This window comes from Glossina fuscipes, unplaced genomic scaffold (assembly GCF_014805625.2).
Source record: "Glossina fuscipes isolate IAEA_lab_2018 unplaced genomic scaffold, Yale_Gfus_2 1, whole genome shotgun sequence".
Lineage (NCBI taxonomy): Eukaryota > Metazoa > Arthropoda > Insecta > Diptera > Glossinidae > Glossina > Glossina fuscipes.
The window spans coordinates 46,292,747-46,311,366 of NW_023998415.1; the positions used below are offsets into that span (position 1 = coordinate 46,292,747).

Sequence of the window (18,620 nt, forward strand, 5' to 3'; positions counted from 1 at the left end):
GTATATATATATATATATATATATATATATATATGTGTATATGTAGCTTGTTATTTCTGTTGTTATTGTTGTTGCTGCGACCATGCTAGGGTTTCATTTTATTTATTTCATTTTTTGTTGTTGTTTTCGTTTCTGCTGCTAGTATTGTTGTTGTTGTTGTTGTTGTCGTTTTTATTATTATTATAGGAAATTCGACCTCTTTTTCTCTGATTATTATCGATCGATATTTTAAGAACGCAACAACAACCAATGTACGACACGACATTAACAACATTTAGGTATAACACGCCTTAGTTTAATGACTTGACTCATTTTTCGGTGAGGTTCTATATACACCAATTTGAAACCCACACATACTAAAGCAAATACTTGCACATATATAAACATGCACACATGCACAAGACCGAAAACATTGGAAAAGAAGAAGTCTTAGTCTTAGTGCCAAGGGTTTGGCTTGGCAGTCAGTTCAGTTCAGTTTAGTTAAGTTGAACAAAACTCGCAAATCGTGCGAAAGATTTTCTTTCGTACAATACGCTATAGTGCTATAGTATCATATTTGAGTCGTCAGGCAGCAAGGCAGGCAGGCAAGTAAGCAAAGCAATAAGATTAACCCACCAGAGGCATCATATAACTCTGTGCATAGACGAAATGTAAGTCAGTCAGTCAGCCAGTCATCCAGACAGCCAGACAGACGGTCGGGTTGCCGGGCTGCCGGGCAGCCAATGACAGTATACCCCCGACAGAGAAGCAACAACAGCAAAAATAGCTATAGCGCGCAGCAAAACGCAGCACAATCAGTTACAGAGAAACAAACTCACACAATCAGTTGGAACCAACTAAATACCAGAGTATTTGTTACTATGTATGAATGTATGCGTTTGTGTTTTTGTGCCTGCATGATTGTATATGTGCGATTATATTCAACATCAACAATCTACCCGCTTCCCATACCTATTAGCCAGCACTCGTACATATTTGCTTTCTACCACTGTCGACGTTTTGAGTACGTTCAGACGGTCGTTAAGTAAGTCATTTTGACGTTTAGTCGTATTGGCACTACGTCATTGTTATCTCTGTGTTTGTGCGCTTAGCAAATCTTCTCCATTGAACGTCTGTCGAGTGGTTGTTTTTCTTTTTTCTTTTCTTTTTTTTCTTGGTTTAGCTCGGTTCGGTTGGCCTGGCATGTTTGGATTATTTCCTCCACACACAGCCAGAGCACAGCCAGCAATATTAGTAGTACTACGATTGCCATCATCATGCTATAGTTGGCTGTTATTGTTTTTGTTGTAGTCGCTGAGGTTGTTATTGCTGCTATTGCTGTTATTATTGCTTTTGTTGTTGTTATTGTTGTTGTTGTTGTTATCGTTGTTGTTGTTGTTGTTGTTGTTGAGTATATATGGCAGAGTTTTATATCGTCGTCGTTTGTGCTGTGTACGTTTTTAGATTGTATATACAGTTTTCTGGGTCTTGGCTCGTCAATGTTTGTTTCATTTCGTGTTGAGCAGTTGTACGAGACGTTCGTTTGCTAAATATTATCGGTTGTCGTTCAGCGGTGATAACGTACATATTTAAACAAAAAATCGGGGCTTCACTATAGACCTCTCGAACACACATAAACACTTATATATACACAAATAATAAATAATTTACATACGCTGGTTGATGGTGTTCAACGTAGCACCTACACCGCACACATATATATATATATATATATATATATATATATATAGATAGATATATGTACATATACACAAACACACGCGTGGCCAGTACTCAATACTATGTATGTATGGATGAATGAATGAATGAATGAATGAGTGACGGCCAGTATTTATAAGTGTTGTTGTATCGAGCAAAACAAAACACAAAAAAGAAAGTGAAACAAAACAACGTAAAAAGAAAAAAAATTTAACGACAAAAAGAAAAATATATGTATACAATACAAAGCTGCGCGGCCAATGCAAAACCGTGTATATGAACGTATGATTAAAACATCATCACTATTATCGTTGTCGTCATCATCATCATCATCATCATCAACAACATCAGCGTCATCGTCGTCAACAACGGCAAATATAAACAAATAAACAAACGGGGTCTTGAGATTCATGTACTAGTGCGTGTGTGTTATGCACTTGTAAATGCATGCATATGTACTAACATTTACACAAACAATACATTAAGGTATGTATGCAATTGTTATACGTACATACATACATACATACATACGTATAAATATATATATATATATATATATATATATATATATATAGATATAGATATAGATATATGCATATATACAATTATTTTCACATGTGCTTATCTGACTAGTTGATGACGGTGTTTACAATTGTTTTTGTACTCAACTATTAAAAAAAGGCATGTGTTTAAGTTGAGTTTTTCATTTTTAGTTTTTTTCTTTTTCTTCTCTTCGTTTATATACATTTTGTGTGTGACATTTATATTCCAAGAAAACAGATGGTTTCAGTCAAATTTATAAGAATATCATGAAAGAGATAAATGTCGAATTATCTAAAATCGGAATTTTTTTTTTTTCTTCGGCCAACGTGACTTTTAATAACAAACCGAACAATTTAAATAAATGTAAAATAATCAGCTACCTATATAGAGGCATATTAAAGAAGTGAGAAAAACCGAAAGATACTAACGACAGTAACAAATGAGAAAAAGATTATCTTTGTGGCAAAAAAGCAAAAAAAAAACAAAGTTAAGCATGCAAGCCGCACTCAATTTCCTTTTTATTCAAAACTGATCATTATGCAAACAAAGGTATAAGTTGAGGCTTGTCATTCCGTTCGCAATAAAGCGGTCCTTATAATCGCAAAAATTAATACCTACCCACTCTATAGGAATGCTTAGTGCAGAAAACATTTCGTGCCGGAACTTAATTATGTCGCCAACGAGGGCAAATCTAGCGTATAAGTTATGCATATAGAGCATAATATGCGAAAGGCATGTAGAAAGCCAACAAAAGCGGAGAATTACTGAGAACGAACATGGCGACGAATGAGTTACTAATACATGAATCATTCATTACATCAAACAATGGATTACTTAAGCCAACGAAAACCAGAAATGACGGGAGTCATCAGCAATCTAACAATTATGAGAAACGAACAAGGGCACATTTGCGGCTGTGAAAGGCCACCTATATACCGGATAGTCTTCTCATTCTCGACCCATTCATAAACAATTAAGTTACGAGAGACGAGAAATTTATTTTTTATATCAGTTATATAAAAATTATACGATAAAGACCTATTACGGGTATAAGGACATACATGCGTACATTGAAACTTAAAAATGAATCAGTTGCGTGAATTGTTCCAATAAATGATATCTAAATGGTATGAATTGTTTTTTTGGCTTTTATTAAGCCAGCGAATAAATCGTGATCACTTGCGACGATTAGGAACAAATTCCTTCATCTAATTTCTGAATCCGCGAGATACTTCCAAACTCATTAGAGTGAGTATGCGAATCAGCCTCAAGTTTTCCTCATATTCATCCTTCAACTATTCAAGTTTTTTTTTTTTACTCTTTTTTTAATATCACTTGGCGATAGGACGAGAGTAGGGAAACGTGTTAATGTGACACTTATATAGAGAACTTGTCTTAGGAACCATAGCAAAGATAATTAAATTTTCACATAAAGCTCTCTTCTTGTTGTAACATTATATATACATAATAAGAAAAAAGTTGCCTTCACCTTGATTCAGTAGTATTCAGTACGCAACGCCCAAAAGAAAAGAAACAGATCCATTCGCTAGATAAGTTAATTGGTCCTTGTATCAGTTGATACAGTATATCGTAGGTACTTCTACTTCTACTTTTTGCATATCATAAATCATCTAATATATGTGTATATATATATTTATATATGTATTTTCTTGTAAGGGAAAATCGATGATGATGTCAGCTCAATTAAAAACTAGGGACACATTTTTAACATGGTCAACGACTTAGGTAACATAGTTAAGATAAAAACGAAATGAGAAAAATGGCAAGTGATGGCCACAGCTAGGTTAGTGGCCAGGCTTATAGGCCCATTTGATTTATTGTTGCCGTTACGTTTACTAAAAATCTCTAATATAAATTAACGATCTACCTACGTAAGACGATTTAGTTTCGCGTTTAGCGTAAACCTGCTCTGAAAAACCCAGGTACAAAGGAGGCTTTGAAATTTCAAAATCCGATTACCTGGTAATACCTTTCCTTTGTTTAAATCTATAATCGCGAATCTTTACGATACGCATGTATATATGGATATATTGCGTATTATTATGTAGTAAAATTCATATCGTGGCTGATACTCTTTTTTTTCTTTTTTTTTTTTTATGAAAGTAAAGTATATATGCCAATCTATACCGTTTACCTAGATTACCGGAAATTTACTTTTCATTTTACAGCCATAATATAAGTAACTTTCTCTATTGTAGTAGTAGTTATCCATTTTATTGTTTAAGACTCGAAAATTTTTCAAATTATTAGTATAAAAACTATGGATTTACACAATACAAGTATGCGCGCACTCACACAAACTCATTCACGCACGCACGCACGCACGCACGCACGCACGCATATACCGCAGCGAAAGAGACTCGCATATAGAATTGCTTAAATCCCTGTAAAATGAAAACGATTAAAAAAAAAAAATTATGGCAAAAACATCTGAAAACAATAAAAACAATATCGCTTAAAAGCCTCCAGATATTGCGATATTTTGAGAAAAATCATATAAATACATATTCTGCTGCTAGAGGCGACGAAAGGCAATTGTTTAACGGCAAAGTGTCCGAGTTTACCTGATCATATCTAAACTGTATATCAATATGTTTATAAGTATGTGTAAAGAATTGAGTAAAGGAATTAAGTTTGAAATAAATTAAATCCAAAATTGCTAAGGCGCTTGGAAATAGTTGATGAGACGAATTGAGCAAAACCAGTTTATAGATTTTTTTCAGTTTATGTTTTTTAAATTTTATATTCAGCACAACTTTGGACGACAACCCACGGATTTCTAAGGTGTGCATCTATATATGTATGTAGTTCAAGAGTATCTTTGCATGAGTATATATATACGTGCACACATCCAAAATGGGCATGGATAACTGATTGATTAAAATGATGATATATATATATATATATATATATATATATATATATATATCCATACAAAAATACATAGATATATTTATATGCATATACATAAAGCGGATGCTTCGATATTATTCATTCATTTACTGATTATTCGCTAAAAAACCTGAATCAGAGCACCAACATTCCAATGAGTCAGAACCGATTACGAAAACAATCTATATAAGTCAAGCATAGTGAAGAAATTTTTTTTAGCTAAAATCAATAAATTTTTTTTCCTTGTTTTTTTTTTTTTTTTTTTTTTTTTTTTATTATAGAGAACACCTTCTCCTTATTTTACCCAAGCATTTCTCGATGTTCGCTATACACCCCTAAAATATATATTTAATGTAGCTTCAGCAATACCTTAATAATTCTCAATGTCTCAATATCAATATTATAGTTTTAACGAATGCATTTTATCATTGCCAGGCATCGATGCCCCGCAGCAGTCATTTGTGTAAAAAATTTGAAACCAACGCTAGCTATATAATAAGTTTTAAAAGTTTTCACTTTGTATGGGAGGCAACGAAGAGATTCCACACACCCCTCAGTTTAGAGTTCCGTTTGTGCGCGTACATAATTCACTCGTTCTTTCAGTCGTCAGTCGTTTGCTTACACATACTTAAATACATACAACGGCACTGTGAACATACTTCAAAAGAAACCTTCTTCATCTGACATGATAAATCTGCCTTAGCAACCGGAGAATTCTATGCAAACGCATATATATATATATATATATATATATACATACACACACATTTATAAATATATGTATAAGTTTATCTATATATATGTGCGATGTGCACGAGTACACTGGATAGAATTCTTTGTGATTCTAGTCTTGAGTTTATATCAAAACTACAATGCACACAATTCACCACTCGGGGTCGTCCCTTGTTTCATTTTCTTTCCTCTAACGACCTGCTAAAACCTTAAGAAACTTGTTTTTTGTGTTTCTCATTGCAGCACTACGGCCAAAGTGGCAGCAACGCTAGCAGATGACCCTCTTTACACTCTTCTTCTGTATATGTATTATGAAAAAAGTTTTATGTACACCGAATACTGAAAATATAGAAGGTCTTTAGAGACCTTTTGCTCTGTGTAGTCGTGCACAAATAGAGCAAAACCATCTAAAAGTTTTTAATAACGTGAATGTAGTTTTCGAGGGGTGTAATTTTATATAAACGCGTACACATCCATGCATATATATATATACATATATAAACATATATATATATATATATTTTCGCTCTAGGTATGAGTAATTGGGTTACGATTTCAAATTACTGACTTTAGTAGCAATGGAAAAACACAATAATTAACCGAAGTGAAGATAGCTCACCAAGATAGTTCACATCTTTTTAACGGTCGTGTCTTTGCTAAGCCACCAATTTATAAAAATAAATAAATGAAATAAATATTAATATTAAAATATATTAGAAAACCAGCACATTTAAAACAAAGTAGACTTTCAACTATGATTAGAAAACCATAAAAAAAAAAACTAAGCCATTGCTATTAACGAATTAAGCAAATGCTATGCTTTAAAATGCGCTGAAATCTATTAGAAAAACCTAATTTCACTACTATTTGCTTTTCTCATCATCACCACTAAAATGGCCCCAAATATGTTCTCCCCATATACATGAGACGCAAAATTAATTATAAAAAATATTATCGAAGTGCACATAGTCGCCCAATTATCGATTGTCTTAGCATGGGCGCGAACCAACTATGCAGACAGTGCGCCTTTTAGCAAAGACTAAAGTGAGGGCGACGCACAATGCAGGTTTTAAGTTTTAGATATGAAAAAGAAGACCTATATATAAGCTTTATATAAAATACTGTTTGAATTAATATATATATATATACATATATATATATATATATATTTATATATATCAGATTTAATCGATTGAGAACTGAAATATTTACAACAATAGCTACAATCTTTATAACTGCAATCAAGCAAACAAAAAGGATTATGACTTTCTGAGCCGGGGCTGTGTATACACAGTTTGTCATATAGGTTGCCTTTTTTGATTTATTTTAACTTAACTTACTGCTGAATTAAACAAAACCAAATTATATTGAATCTTATAAATTTTACTTACTTTTGCCATTTTTCGTATTTTTTTTTTATTGTGGGAAATTGAAAGATTTATCATAACTAAGTCGTAAGATAGTTATATGATGTTTTCAGGTATGTTTACGTTCTTCGAATTTACTTACAAGTTCAAAACGTCTCACCGCTTAAAATCTGACATTTTGAAAAAATAAATTCAAAATTTCAATATTCAAATGAAAATAGAACTTCTTTTAACGGCCAAGTGTAAATTTGATACAAGTAAGCAATGATCAGCATTCAACTACTGGCCAAGAAACCAACCCACAAACACTAACATTAAATTACAATTTTTTAAACATGCTAGCTATAAACATGCTTGCTATATTTATAATTTGAAAAAGAATATTTTATTTTTTTTTTGAATTTCCATATTTTTTTTACATTACTCGATTTTAATAATTTTGCTCGAATCGACAACGCAAGTTCAAGCGTATAAAAGAAAAAAATGAAAAATTATTATCGCTCACAAGGTATTGCCATGAAAAAAAGCTTTGCATGCGTATTAGAACATGAATATAAAAATTTTTTTCATAAAAAAAAAAATGTAAACGCCATACCCTTTTGAGCACCCTTTCTATAACCCATATATAGATAATACAGCGTAAGAAATTGCTCATAAGCATGCAAAGTTAACCGATTAACCGGTACATGCTATATGCTACAAGTGCTTTGTTTTACCTCGTACGTAATGTAATATCAAAAAACTGAATGCATACAACACACGCACACCGTTTTTTAATTCTTACCAATTTTACCAATCAAATACATGTCGAAAACTGAGCTCACGGTAAGCCACTCACTAAGAATATTGCCAGAAGTAAAAAAATATATTTTTCTCTTTTATTAACGCATTTGGAAATTACCAAAAATCTACAACTGGTTAGTTTTTATATACTTGAGAATATGTTAAAAAATCTAAAAACTAGCTATTTTTTCGGCATGTGTAGAATTTTAATGCAGTCTGATAAAATTGTTATTCGAAAAAATTACAAAACCTTAGCTAAACGATAACAGTGATCTAATTTTAGTACGCAAAATAGATACCGCATATGAAATAATTGAATTAAAAAGTAATTTTTAATTTAATAGTGTTCGTCTAGGCAAAATATCGGGGCCGCCGTCATATTGTTAAACGGCGAGTTTTTCACGTGTAGTGTAAAGTGTATATATATATACGTATATATATATATATATATATATATATATATATATATATTGCACCGATATAAACTTTTTTGCGAAATAAATAGCTTGCAAATTGAGGATGGTACAAAATCGCATTTTGTTGCTTAGATATTTCTGTGACTATGTCCCAGTTTTTCGCCAGACGTTTACTGGCTACGTTTGAGGAACATTTGCTATGCTTCGTTATATTCAAAGTTTAAAAACCTTCTGATTGCGAAATTTTCCATGAGACCTGGTCGATAGCAGTCAATCTTGCCTATACATTACGATTTATACAAAACGGAACATTATTCTGATTTTCCCATTTTTTCTTTATAGAAAGAAGACAGTTAAAAAGCGCTGGCTAGTGTGAAAAAATACGTTCAATAAAGAATAAAAGAATCAAAATGCCAACGATACGACGCTGTTGTATAGTAGGATGTATGTCCAATTCCCGTCAAAATCCTCAGCTGCAATTTTTCCAATTTCCGAAACCGGATAATCCATTTTATAAGATGTGGACCCATGCTTGCCATGCATCATTGAGTCGCATATTGCCTTTTAAAAAACCAGTTGTTTGCGCTTTACATTTCCATCCGCATTGTATAGGAGGCAGACGTTTAACGGGCAGCGCAGTGCCTACACTTAAATTGGAAGTACCATCAAATTTGAAAGCAGTAGAACAACAGGCCATGGTTGAAGAGATCGAAAGGAGCCGCAAATGTGCTTACATCAATGCTGTGGTATACGAATGGTTGGTGAGAGCTAATCTCAATCCTCAACTTCGTGGCTCGATAACGCACGGTATGATTAAGGAGAAAGCGGAAACGGCCAAACAAATTATTGGTTGCGATACTTTTACTGCAGACAATCGATGGCTAAACCGTTTTCGTGAATCGCATTTGACTGGATTCGCTCAGAAATTGGCTTCCAATCAATTAAAACCTATGGGTCCTTCATTATGGATACCGGATATTGTGCAAGATTTACAACATTTATTTCCACCCACTAGTGCTGAGCGCATTGAAAGTTTTGAAAATGTACCCGAACAATATATCAATTATATGAAACAATACGGCGAATATGAGGAAGAGGAGGAGGTAGAAGGGGAACAAAAATATAATGAACATGAGCAAAGCTATCAACAACAGCAGCAACACCAACATCAACAAACCTCCCATAATTATTATAATCAACCAAGCGGTTACGATCCATATGGACAGCAACACCATCATCATCCAGGGCCGCCAACTGGTTATAATGCTTATCATGAATACTACAGTCACCAACAGCAACAACAGCATCATCACCATCAACAGCAACATCATCAACATGCACACCACCTCAACAATAGCTACGGTCATAGTTATCATCATACCCAAACATCAAATGTGCCACCTTCGCATACACCGCCACAACCCCAGCCGACATTACTCTCACACTCCCAAACTCCTCCGCTTAATGAGACATCACGACGTGCTAGTCCCTACCCTACCCAAAGCAATAATGTCAGCAATCCGCCTAAAAGACGACGAACCAACGACACCGAGCCTAATGAACAAAGCAATGGGGCAAATAGCCCGCCTTCTCTTAACGGTGTACGCAATGATCAAGAAATTGAAGATCTTACGGATGGACCTGAAAACAATGGTAACAATGACCTAAACCACTCCAACAACACTAACACCGTCACCTCCGCAACAAACAGTAACAGTAACAACTATCAGAATGAAGACAGCCAAAATTATAAAGTGAAGCTTCCATTACCGGCCACTAATGGGTCGAGCACACCGAAAACAACACTAACCAATGGCAGTAATTCTGGTTCAAATTCACCCAAGTCGACCACTAATGAGGCAACAGCACACACAAATGGCCACAGTTCAGCGTCACCGACACCCAGCACTTCCACGCAAATTAAAGAATTGGAGACATATGCTCAGGCCTTGGAATATCTGAAACCCTTGGAAGATTTCGCTCTATTTAAAGAGAATTTCCGCGCGATTGGCTTAATATCACAATTAGAAGTGATATTACGTAAAGGAGATCGTTCCGGCTTGCCAAATTTAGCTGAATAATTGCTAAGTAAATTACTACTAAGTAAAAAAAAAATATTTTACTTACTCAAAGTAAAATGCTTAGAATTAACTAACCATGCAGAGATTTCCTTTAGTATTGAAATTATTTTTTAATTTATATGTTTTTTTTTTTTTTCTTGTCTAAAGCTAGTTTTGAAAGGAGAGTATTCAAAAAATGGTATTAATTTTTGTTTTGTTTTCTTTTCTTGTTTTTAGTTACGATAGCCTAACAGTTGACTGATATTTATGACTATACATATATATATATATATTCATAAAATTATTAAAAGAAATGAATTTTTCTGTATATTAAATAAAATGAAGCCGAGAACAAAAACAATCTAAATAAAATACTTATCTTAGTTTACCATTAATTTTATGTACATAAATACTTAAGAAACTTTTAATAAAATAATAAATGAAACTACTTGGCAATCTTTAAATATATTTTTAGCTCCGATCGGGTTTCATCTGAATGAATTTACAAGACTCTTTTGCTTAATTTACTCATTACGGACAGCATTGCTGGCAATTTTTGCCTTCCTCCATACAATTTTCAGCTCCACATATCGCTTGCAGTAGAGATAACTTTATAATACGTTGTTGCTTAAGTGATAAACATCGCGTCTCTTTGAAAAGGTAATCGAAAAAACTTATCAAATCCTTACTGTCCCCCGGTGATAAGGGATTTATACCTAAACGACATAAGCATTTCACTTTTATTTCTATCGGTGTCGTTACATTAACGTTCGAAGGATGGCTTTCATTTCGTGTAAGAAATTCTGATGTTATTTCTTCGAGTACTTTTTCAATCCCTATATCGCCCGATTGTGAGTCCGTCACTTCTCTAGTTACCGTTTCTATTGTTGCCTCTCTGTTTTGTTTCTTGATAGGTAAGCCGTTTTTCATAATTGAGTTGCGCTTTAGATCAATTTGTTTATTTAAAACGATGGCCGGTGCTGCTGAATTTTCAATCGGCATTTCAACTACTTCGCTTAGTTCTGATTCCCTTTTTTGTATAGATTCTACTAATAAGTCACTTTCTGAGTGTTCATATTTACATACAGTAACACCTTTCAATTGGTTTTCATAAGGAAGATCACTGGTAATGGGCTCATTTTTAACACTTATATCTGAGGACACGTAATTAGTAAAAGCACTTATCGCATCTATCTCATTAAATTCTTTTTCTTCCTTTTTAATCGCTACGGAAAGAGACTTTTCAAAGGATTCCATTGTGTATACTGCAAAATAAAAGAAATCATAAAAATACAAATATACGATCAATTAAATACGCACCTTGCAAGTGACATCCTTCTCGTCGTAGTCAAGTGCAATAACAGTAACTAAAGTCTCGCATTTGTGTTTACTTATTTAACGTATGAGAGCGTAAATTGCAATGCATATATTTTCACATTTGCAGTAAACAAACTGGAATCAGCAACTAAAAATTTCTAAATAATTTTTATAAACAATGAAAAACTTGAAGCTTTTTTTTCGAAAGCTTAGAATAATTATATGAGTTTATCAAATCTGAGAGAACAAATTCCTACATTAGTTAATATCATAATAATAATTAAGAATATCCAAAATTGCAATTAAATTTGTAAAAGAAAAATAAATATATTTTTGTTTAAGAAATTGTGCACTACACGTGCTTGGCATTTCTTGTAATATATGCATGTTCAATGCTTTTACGTTGCAATGCGACCGATTATTTTATAAAATTTTAAATGATGGTAACACTTTTCTTATACAATATTATTGTTACAACTCTTTTCATGCTACATTATAGAGATTATTTAAGATTAGATTTGTAAAGATTTTTGATTTTGTTAATATAATATTCTTGAATTATCGGATTTTACTAACCCAATTACAAAAATACACAAACGCTTTTCCACAAATAAAGTATGTACTCAAAGTCACTCAAAATAATTGCATGTTGCAAAAAACAGGGATGGCTCTTAGATTTGCAGCTCAATTTGTAAATACCAATTGTAAAATACGTATGTATTCTTAATCAGTGTGGGATTGGAAATTAATTTAGATATTGATCTAGAACTCGACGCGAATATTTATTATGACAGTTTGACATTTCCGCGTGAAGTTGAATGCGAGCTATATTGTAGTAAACAAGCCATCATGGTGGGTATAAACCTAAAACTTTGCACAAATTTTACGCAAACCTATTTAAAAGAAGAAGGAAAATATCTTTCAAATTGATTAAAAAGTTAAATAGATTTTGAAGCCCAGAAAAAAATATTTTCTCTAATTTTTTTCAAATATAATAAAAGTGTTATTATATTATTCAAACTTTTAAGCATTTAAAGTTAATTTTTGTAAAATTTTTAGTCCTGGTATGTGAAGTGGACACAATACCTCATGAACTTTATGCCAAATAATATATTTTACTAGGTAAACATGGCTTGTCCTTGAATAAGAAGATTCAAAAAAAAAAAAAAAAAGATTGAATCAAGGCAGGTTTATATGATAAAAAGTGTAATTTTCAAATAAATTTGCATCATGTAAAGCCTTACAAAATACCTAGTGATCACAAAAAAAATATCTATTAGAAGAGCGATTTATGAGAAATCGTTTCGACTCACTTCATAAATAAATTTCTGAGAAAAATTCATTTAAAATATCAAGAAGCGGTAGGGTATAAATAGTAATTGGGACTTCCGGGGAATTTCTCTTCTGCAAGTTTGTACCGATTTACTTGAAAGGTTTGTAAATAAAATATTCTTAAAATTTTATGGGACTAGATAAAGCAAAAAATAATCCGTTTTTAAGATATTAAAATAATCTGCAATTTCCAAGCTTTAATTTAAGATAGTGGATGTCAAGCCGTATTCGAGCCGTAGCCAAAATGATTTTCTTAACCGTTTCTTAGCACTTTGACGTTCGCTTAAAATCAGTGAGAGCTTTCAAAAACATACTTCCTTTTTTTTCGTTTTATAGTACTATAGGAATAAAGAACTGCTATAGACGACCATTGCGTTTGCTTGTAGATGCACACGCCGTCATTTATATCAACGAGCTGAAATACATTTATGCAAGCGATTGCAGTAATGTTAAATTATATTATTTTTCTCCCTGATTTGACAATCTAAATGTAAACAAATGTATGCAAAATATTGTCATGCTTTTAATCCATTAAATGCATATTGTTGCCAATTGTCTACATTCCAGTTCTATTTAATTTTAAAATTAAAAATAAAAAAAAGTGACCACTTTTTTTCTGATAAAACCTAATTATCAAAAGACGATATAAATTCTTCTTCTGATATATCTTCTTCTTAGACATCGCTTAGATAAATAAATAAAGCACAAACTCTTTACCAAATTACGTTATCCAGTTATTAATTAAATAATGATGAAAGAGGTCAATAAAAAAAAAAAAACATATTTTTAAAAAAAAAATTTTAAATTAAAAAAAAAAAAAAACAGTACGGTAAGCAGGGAAATTTCTTCCTTGAATTGAATGGAATTGAAATAAGAAAAAATGTAATTAAAAAATGTCATAAAAAGGTTATAGATACTAAACATTTTTATTTATATATTATAAACGCTATCAAGAGAATTTGTTAGACATGCGCACTGTATGCGCACTTACAAAATTTTAACCATTGCCTCAAGCAAACTTCGCCAATTCTATTCTATTTTACTGGCTGGCTATGGCCAAGTCTCTAGCCCGGCGATTTACTTATCATATTGTATACAGAAGCCAATGATTGGATGGATACTTTCAATATTTAATAAAGCTAGCAAGCTATATATGTCATATGCCTAATAATTTGCTCATATTGAACAACTACTTGTGGTATAAGGACATAGTTAGTTTCTGCAAATGCAACATCCATAAGGACTTTGGATAGATTCACCATTTTTTACACCAATCGATTCCGAATCGCTAAGCTTGTCGGTCCATCTATCTGTCTGCCTATTTTGTTATTTTTTTGTGCAACAGTTGGAAGCGGATTTTAGTCCTATATTAGAATTTGAGATCCTGCAGAAAGATTGGGATTAAATGCAATTAGGATAAGAAGTGAAGTAATTGTATTGGATCTGTTAGGGTTTTCTGAAGTAATTTTTTACTGCACATATCTGCAGTTCAGTGCTCTTGGCACAAGTAACTCCATATCTTTCGAAGAACTTGTATCATATCTGATGGAAAACCGATTATCGAATGTGAATGATATTTGTTTGCGAATATAAAGAGATAACTGCAGATATATACATAAACTTTAAATATCACTTGCGGGCTAAGGTTCATCCGGCACTGATTTCTCACAATTATACTCTTAATATTTCCTTCTAAGTAGAATGTTAAGAAACTGTCACTGTCTGTATTGATTAAAGAAATGCTTTCATATAAATTTTCAAACAAAATTGCTTGGATTTTAAGCAAACGTAATGAAATGAATGATTTTCTATCAATAATAATAATTAATCCTTTTAAAAACTTTTCTACCGAACGACTTATGTTCAATCAATCAATCAATCAATCAATCAATCAATTCTTCAAGGCGGTAACCCGTGATTTGATTTGGTTCCCATCTTCTATATTAACAGAAGGTATCTCCGTGTAATTGGCTTTCCAAAAATTGTAGTATACACGGATCATCTTTGTACCACAAGTGGTGTAGGGTATAACAAGTTTCTGTGTAGACGTTGGTAACACTCAGAAGGGCTTAAGATAGACGCATCTTATATTATACCGCTCGATTCAGATTAGAATCTGATTTACAAATATTTTCTGAATCGATCTGCATTCTGGTCTGACGTTTGTCCATGTAAATTTGTATTCAAACGACAGGTCGCGGGCGTGCATTATTACCAAAACGAGTGAATAACTAACTGCCTTAGGCTATGGTATCCAATAGTCGGTCTTGCCCGACTGTTACTGTTCTTAGTTGGTTATTTTTGAATTTTTAGGAACGCCCGTCTCAAGCAATTTGCCGTTATTTCCCAGTTTATGCGTCATCTCGTACTTCTGTCGTTTTTGCAAAAATTGTGATCGTCAACTTGATAAAGAAATCGGAAATACCAGTGAAATACAGTTTTCCCTCCAATATTATTAAACTCTCAAAATTCTTCTTCTTCTAAATTCATTACTTCTGTGGTTTAGTTGGAGAAATCTTCTGCCGAAACCCACGAAACAAGTTCAACGGCTTAAGACGATGCTGCTCCATGAAATCCGAATTGTCAGTTTTGGATTCAACGGTTTAAAACTGGTGACACGAATTGACTGAAAACGCCCCTTTTTGACGACTTGTTCCAACAATTGTCCCGAATTCATTGTTGCAGTTGGAATGGGGAGTTCTGCCATACTCAGCATACTCACCAGACATGACAACTTCTGATTATGACTTGTTTAGCTCGGTACAGCATGGCTTGTGTGGCACGCGGCTGAACAATGGCAACAATGGATCGATGGATGGATCGCTGCCAAAGCAATATAAGTTCCTTCGACATGATATCGTCATGTTGCCAAATATATTGAAAAATGTTGTAGAAAATGATCGAAACTATTTTGATTAATATATATATTTTGCACAATGAATGTATTTTTCAAATGGAAAAATGATCAAATCATTTGCAAATAACTAATATTTTAAGATTTTGAAATTATGATCACCGTTTCATAGATTGGACAAAAAAGAGAAACACAAACAAAGAGATTCCTCTATTACGAGCAACTTCAAGAAAGTTAAGTGCGCGATGAATAGGAAAATTATATCTGTGATATATAAGCATCTTGCGTCTTACTTTAAATATATTTCTTTCCATTATGTACAAACAACAACAACAACAACAACAAATCCACATATGTTGTATGGAAATTTTTCAATTTCAATGCTTTCAATGAGGTTTCGAAATCGCGATCTAAGAAAGAGGAAATTTATTTATTTATTTATTTTTTTCTAATCACAGGCTCAAAGACTCATTAGTCTTCGATTCGAGTACAATTTAGTGAGTATGAGAGGACAAAAATGTAATTTTCAACACAATTTTAAAGTTATAATTGTGATTTCGTCAAACGGATGCGGCGAAATCGATTCTATCAGTCACGTTAATGAAAAAATTGTACAGGAAGCGATGGCATATTAATTTGATAACTGCTTCGTACGCAGGTTTTCTGCAAAAAAAAAGGTTATCTTTTGTCCCATTTCATAGAATAGAAGTTTTATCCGGCTTAAGTTTACCTAAATTGTGTTTATGTCTGCTGTATACTTTATGTAATTATGCATTACATTGGGGCATGGCCCTTGATTTAATCTTCTATGAAGTCTTTCATAAGAAGTAAGAACAAGTCGGGCAAAGTCGACAATTACACATCCTACACCAATATAGGTATTGACACGTTTTGATAATAATACACCCCAGAAATTACAAATTGCTTTTAATGCAGAGGCATAATTCTCATGAAAGTCCATATGTTGAAGAATGCCCAGAACATAATATGGCCGGCAAACTTAATTTACTTTGTAAAAATTTTTTTATAATTTTTCAATTTCCATCCAAAGAAAGTACAAATTAGGGCTTGCTTTTCATAATAGAAAAATGGACCTATACGATACAAATTCTGTATGAGAGAATTCAAGATATTTCCCCAGCCGAAACAAATTTGCATACCAATTTAGAATGTTCAGTTATAGTTGTAGTGCGTGTTTTGGCGAGAAATTTTATAAATTACGGATTTCTGTTCCACATAACGATTTTTCAAAATGAGGCGTTATGTGAGGAGTGATCGGGAAAGTAGAGTGATCCGAACCGAAGTTGCAATATCGTTCGTCTTTGGGAAAAAGCACGTTAAAATTTCCACCTGTGAGTTGAACACCCGAAAACAAGACGGACAGGCGGACAGACGGACATGGAAGGTTTTATCGAATCAAAAAGTATCTCTGAATCGATCGATACGATAAAAGGTGAGTTTATCTCAAAAACTTTTCGGCGTTGCAAATATCCGAACAAAATTAATATACCCTTGTACCGTGCACAAGTGGTGTAGGGAATAAAATTTCACTATATGCAGACGTCTACCATATTAATCGTAGCGCTGTTGCATTTTCCTTTTTCATCGAAATGATAAATTCTGTGATTCGATCGATTTTTTCACTTTCTTACTCACTTTTTTTATCTCACATTATTCAAAGTCTATTAATAAGTTAATTCTTAGTTACAGGGATTTGTTTCTTAGCTGTTACATCTAATATCTAAAATAATAATAATAATAATAATAATAATGAAATTCTCCAGCAATACAAAGCTTTACGATTTATTTATACATTACATACAAATGTGTAGTGTAAATTAATCAAACCATTAAAATAGAAATGCTGCATATGCGCAAGAGAGGGAGAAAAGAAGTGAGAAAGTCTTGTAAAAATGAGAAGAAAAAAATAAATAAAATAAAAATCTTTCTATAAATGGCTACGACTGTTACGACTATGTTTTCAAGCAAGCAGTTGTAATAGAGTAAAGTTCTTTATGAATGCGAAACAAAAAAAAAAAAAAATGAAATTTTAAGCACAAAAGAGAGCAAGAGAGTAATTTGAGAAAAATTTGCTATGCGCATTGTAAACTAACGGCATAATGTATAATACGAGCAGAAGCTTGCAAAAATGAATTCAAAATAAATGTTTTGTCAACTCAGTGCAATTCATTTATGTGGAAACAACCCTCTCTCCTCCAAGCCTTTAATCAAAAACTATTGCACTTATCAGTGAATGAGTTCATGAAAGCAAGTTAAAAATTATAAATTTAAGAAAAAAAATAATAAATAGCACTGAACCCTCCAAATGACCGTGAATGTAACTACATATGTAAGCGTTTATATATATATATATGTGGTTACGGAGAGTATTTACAGAAAAAAAAAAAAAAGTTGACGGCGAGAGTTAACGGCACCGGCGCAACACAAACGCAATTTCCCTTTTCTTTCTACTTGATTGAGAAATTCTATTGTAATTTTGAGAAAACGACGAAATGACGATTCATTGATTTTATTAGGCGACCGCTCCGAAATGCGCTAACTTTTATTCGTTTGGGCTGCGGAGAGTGTGCTATCCGTCATGCTC

General features: G+C 32.8%; 2 protein-coding genes across 10 annotated transcripts; one reads left to right on the forward strand and one right to left on the reverse strand.

Moving 5' to 3' along the window:
- The first annotated feature begins 292 nt into the window (after nt 1-292).
- Nucleotides 293-10,555, forward strand: LOC119631884 (hybrid signal transduction histidine kinase L). Of its 7 annotated transcripts, XM_038024439.1 has the most exons (3): nt 2,304-2,790; nt 2,871-3,489; nt 8,795-10,555. In XM_038024439.1, exon 3 carries the CDS (start codon nt 8,863-8,865, stop codon nt 10,531-10,533), a length of 1,671 nt encoding a protein of 556 aa, XP_037880367.1. In that variant the 5' UTR covers nt 2,304-2,790; nt 2,871-3,489; nt 8,795-8,862; the 3' UTR covers nt 10,534-10,555. The 7 variants fall into 7 exon arrangements, with proteins under 7 accessions (XP_037880369.1, XP_037880362.1, XP_037880367.1 ...); XM_038024441.1 differs by lacking the exons at nt 2,304-2,790; nt 2,871-3,489 and adding an exon at nt 293-588; XM_038024434.1 differs by lacking the exons at nt 2,304-2,790; nt 2,871-3,489 and adding an exon at nt 1,997-2,184.
- Nucleotides 10,556-10,918: 363 nt separating this feature from the next.
- Nucleotides 10,919-16,086, reverse strand: LOC119631736. Of its 3 annotated transcripts, none has more exons than XM_038024200.1 (3): nt 15,655-16,086; nt 11,833-11,987; nt 10,919-11,777 (listed from the first exon to the last, which is right to left on the reverse strand). In XM_038024200.1, the coding sequence occupies exon 3, from the start codon at nt 11,767-11,769 to the stop codon at nt 11,044-11,046; it is 726 nt and encodes a 241-aa protein (XP_037880128.1). In that variant the 5' UTR covers nt 11,770-11,777; nt 11,833-11,987; nt 15,655-16,086; the 3' UTR covers nt 10,919-11,043. The 3 variants fall into 3 exon arrangements, with proteins under 3 accessions (XP_037880128.1, XP_037880127.1, XP_037880129.1); XM_038024199.1 differs by lacking the exon at nt 15,655-16,086 and adding an exon at nt 12,406-12,586; XM_038024201.1 differs by lacking the exon at nt 15,655-16,086 and adding an exon at nt 12,087-12,379.
- Between the last annotated feature and the right edge of the window lie 2,534 nt (nt 16,087-18,620).